This window comes from Mesitornis unicolor, unplaced genomic scaffold (genome assembly GCF_000695765.1).
Source record: "Mesitornis unicolor isolate BGI_N332 unplaced genomic scaffold, ASM69576v1 scaffold11178, whole genome shotgun sequence".
NCBI classification, from domain to species: domain Eukaryota; kingdom Metazoa; phylum Chordata; class Aves; order Mesitornithiformes; family Mesitornithidae; genus Mesitornis; species Mesitornis unicolor.
The window spans coordinates 7,574-12,269 of record NW_010201175.1 but is presented as its reverse complement, the minus strand read 5'-3'; the positions used below and the strand labels follow the sequence as shown (position 1 = coordinate 12,269).

The 4,696-nt window shown below is 38.8% G+C and overlaps 1 protein-coding gene across 1 annotated transcript in view; it reads right to left on the bottom strand.

Moving 5' to 3' along the window:
* ELOVL5 (ELOVL fatty acid elongase 5) overlaps window positions 1-4,000 on the bottom strand; it is a 16,452-nt gene extending 12,452 nt beyond the window's left edge. Inside the window, 2 exon segments of the mRNA XM_010189983.1 lie at window positions 1,973-2,160; window positions 3,942-4,000. Of these exon segments, the coding sequence (XP_010188285.1) occupies window positions 1,973-2,160; window positions 3,942-3,999 (246 nt within the window). The 5' untranslated portion in view covers window position 4,000.
* Window positions 4,001-4,696: the final 696 nt, after the last annotated feature.

The window sequence follows — 4,696 nt, the reverse complement described above, 5'->3', positions numbered from 1 at the left end:
CTTTCCCTATCACCTGGCCCTCGGGCTCTCTCCCTGCAAACATCAAGCAGCACAGCATTATGTCAGCACAGCTCTCTACTCGGCAGCATTTTTACAGGATCAGTCCCTTCTTGCAGAACATCACTTGCCATCACATCTAGCTTGTAAGTGCTGTCAAGCACATTCTGTGGCAACCATCATGAGCTTTATAGTCTTTCTAACACTGTAGCTTTGTTTATAAAGAGAAGTTACATTTACAACAATACCAGTGAATACTTCGATATAGATAATGTTACATTAAGAGCAATATTCTTGATGTAAAGTGTTTCACTATATAAGAAGCAGGAGCCTTAATATTCAATGTATTTTAGTTGTCTCGTTCCTTCATAATATAAAAGCTATTCAGCTGTTTACAAGTATGAGGACTTCAGCATGCAATAAATAGTCCTTCTTGGTAACCAGTTCATTGTTAGCAAGAAAAGGGCATGCATAAGATCAACAGTTCAGATATCTTCTATTATTTAAATTTATCAGCAAGCTTTGTAATATGGCAGAATGTTACAGTAATTTTCACATGGAAACTATGAGTGTTATTCCAAGTAATCAAGGAAAAAAGATTGGCTATCCTGAGAGTTTTATGCATACTTAGTACAATTGAAGAAAAGTCTGCACTTGTAAATCCACAATAACATAATTGGGGGTTAAAACAATACATTATTATACAATTATAAATAATATCTGCATAAAATAATGCAGATATTGACCATGAAGTCCACGGTAACAGTTCTTTTAGACAAATTAAACAAATTAACAAGCGATTTTTTTGGATTACAACATCTTGGCAGTGAGGTCAAAAATGTAAGCACATCAAGAATACAAATTGTTCCAAGTACCTACTGAATCCAAAACAGCTCACCCCGAAGAATTAAGTATCAAAGTTCTTAATAACACAGCTCAGTAATTTTTGACTAGACTACACAAGAGAAATGACTTTAAATTTAAACCACTATCTAAAATTAACCTTGTAAAACACTACAGAATTAACTACAAACTCAAAGGAGAATTACAACTTGCATATACTTCTAAGCAAATACAAAAAACCCCCCAAACTAACCAAAAAACACAGAGAGAGAGATTAGTAGTTTTAGCTCTAGCTTATAATCGCATGTGGAAAATAAAATCTCTCCTTACAGGAAGGAGAAATGCCTTCAGTTAAAGGCAAGCCAGAGCATTCTGTACATTAAAGCCACACACTCATTTTCTGACCACATTCTTATTTACACTGCCATAGTTCTTCATTTTCACTTTAATCAAAACCATACACAATTTCGAGTAAAAGTAGCTGAAGTGCCCTCTGGAAATTGAAAAACCTTATGCTGCCTACATCTTTGTTTTGTTAGTAAAGAAAATAAGCCCACAGAAAGTCCAATTCGGTATCTGTATGTTCAGATTTTAACTTCCAAGAAACAAATTAATCACAACAGCGTTGATGCAATTGTTTCAGCAAAACTAAGACGACACAAAAGAAGCTACTGCAAGCTTACAGAAATCGATGCAAAGATTAAACACATTTAAACAAAACATGTTCTGCACTCCACATCAAGCCGTGGTTTTGCTACAGAGTACTTGGTACAACCCACCAGCATAATGATGCAGAGCATGACTTCTAGGCAAGGAGTTACTGAAGGACCAGCCAGGTTCATGCTGAAAGATCAGGCTTTCATTTGCATTGAGCAAGAAAGGTCCATCTGAACCTTGCTAACCAAGGTCAGCACGGATGTTTACAGCCAGGTTTGGGTCATGCCTTCTGTAGAGGTAACATTGCAACCATGCCTTTCTCCCCTGAGAAGTGACATTGAAAAAAGGCTGCAACATTTCTGCAGATGTGCCCCCAGGTTTAGGAGGACTTTCCTCAGAGAACATTTTCAACATAAGCCAATAAAATTAAAACTGATAGTGCAAAATAACCCCAACCCAGCCCTTTTTCTCCTACCTCATAAAACATATACAGAGAAAGCAGCGTAAGTCCAAGGTTGTAGACAACTAGAATACCCCTGCATGAGAATGGCTGCTTATTCTGCATGTACTTTGGTCCTAGCCATACGATTAGTAAGTACAAGGCTGAGAAGATAAAGGTAGGTGTGTAGTTCTCCAGAAGAAGCCATCCTTTTACTCTGGGGTCTGAAATAAACAAAAACATACAAACACTTAGATTTTGTAAGGGGAAGAGTTCAGTGCATCCAGAATGTACTCAAAATGCTTCTAATAGAGCACTTCTCTGAAATTACTAGAGAAAGATGAAGGAAGAGCAGCAAGCCCTTTCATTAGGGGCCACATTGCTCATTACAAAAAACTTTCACAAACAACAAGATTTTAGTTACACAGTTGTTAAAACAAAAATAATACTCTTCCTAAGGCAAAGATATTCCTAAATTATTACTGCTATTATTTTAAATACTCATTACCATTGAGAATCATCATCCATCCTGAATTCCACAGATGATCTTAGATTATAAAGAAAAGCTTCAACAACCCTCTCTCCCTTATTCTCTAAACCCAACCTTTCCCAGTAGCACACATCGCACTTCCTTCACAGAGCCAGCAAAGCTAAGAGTGAAGCAGGTATCTTTATGGTTATCAATGGATGATCCTGATAATTATTTTCTAACCCAGTTAGACTTATGTATGTGCTACTCAGGAGGATTAAATTTTGGAGTCCTTGTATGAGCAATGAAACACAAAGCAGTCAGTCCAGTTCCACTGACCACTCTGGTTGACAACATGTCAAGAAAAGCACATAAACCACCCCAAACAAGAGGATTTCAGGGGAACAAATGACAGGACAAGGGGCAATGCGTACAAGCTGGAGCATTGGAGGTTCCATGTAAACATGAGGAAAAACTTCTTTACTGTGAGGGTGACAGAGCACTGGACCAGGCTGCCCAGAGAGGTTGTGGAGTCTCCGTCTCTGGACACATTCAAAACCCACCTGGACACGTTCCTGTGTGATCTAGTCTAGGTGATCCTGCTCTGGCAGGGGGGTTGGACTGGATGATCTTTTGAAGTCCCTTCCAACTCCTAATATTCTGTGATTCTGTGAACACTTGGGACAAGTGCATGAGCCTTTTGAACCACAACTGTGCTATCTGTACCCAGCTGCAGCACAGTATTTTGCTCTTCTCATGGAAGCCCTGCCCAAAGGACTGAAACCAAGTTTACCAAACCATAAATGAACAATTCAAGCATTGCTTGCATTCACAGTCCTGACTTAATTTTAAAGGAGTCAAATATGGATCCTAAACGTAAGAAATGAGGCCTTAAAATGCAGGATGTGAAGGAGTTAACAAAGTCAGGGAATTGTTTGGATTTGCCAGCTTTATGGTTTGCTATTTCTAAGACATGGCAAATATAGATCATATGCCAGCACATGCAATAATTTATATCAGAACATCCAGACTAATGGATATTTCTTAGTATGAAAAGGGGGTCAAGAAGTGCACCAAACTACTAAAAGCAAATGGAAAACACACTTTGAAGGATCAGAGGCTTATTTCATCTCCTGTGGACTTTGGCCAAGTGGCATCACCACTGGGAGTTTCACTGGGACAAAGAAAGAGGTAGGAAATTCACTACTCAAGCCATCAGAGAAAGAAGGCACGTGCCACTGAGTAGCATCATTCTGCACACTCTGTATGGGATGCTGACATTTAATCCCTCCTGGCCAGGACCAGGTGGAACATCCCTACCCTCGCTGGAAGCCCTCATTGTGAGGCAGCATTTCAGGTCAAAAGACCAGAAGCATTGAATAGATCGAATAGATTTTTTTTTATTTGTTAAAGAATTACACATTTTGATGCTTTGCAGATACTAAAGCAAGCAGTCAGGGAAGCTGTTTCTTATGCTCTGTTATCTGCACATTAATATCAGTTTTATTTGTGTATTTATTTTTTGACAAGTCTTACCTCTAGGTCCAAGCCAAACATCGAAGTAGCTGTTGATTGTTTTATCCAGAATTTCCATTCTACAAACTGGTGAAACAGAAAGAAGAGGAGAAAGTTAGTTCTTCAGCTCATGGAAATAGTTTAATCACCCAAATACCATCTGTTAAGATTAACAAAAAACCCACTAATATGCCAAAATTGCAGCAGACATACTGAACATTAGCAGCATTTATAAAGTACCTAAAGCTTATTCTAGTTTCAGAGAGCTCAGTATTTCCCACTGAAGTATTTAATCATGAATCTAGATACACAAGCTTAAAATAATGAGTTAAAATTAAGTTGAAGTTCTTTTTACTTCTGTGTTTTCTAAGTGCAAATATAGGATGACATCTTGCAAGATCCCTCTGCAAGTAGGAGGAGGAGGAGGTGGAGGATTGGACCTTGAGAAACCCAGAAACATTGAAATTCTCAAATAAATACCATGAAGCTCTTTTAACAAAGAGGCTTGAATAGCTGGCAACGTTAGATGGGGAGGAGGAGGGGAAGGAAAAAACATGAAAACTGGCTCTGCTATCGCTTTTGTGGATAGGTGACTGATTACAGCTCTGATTAACAGCCCATAAAACCAAGAGATCAATGGTCACCAAAGGGCAGAGAGGGCTGCAGAGGCAAGGGAGGAAACATAGCAATTTGCGGCATGAGCATCTCCAGTGCCACAAACTGCTTAACGGCAAGATGTTACCAGATAAAACTCATCCAACACCAGTACAGAAGGA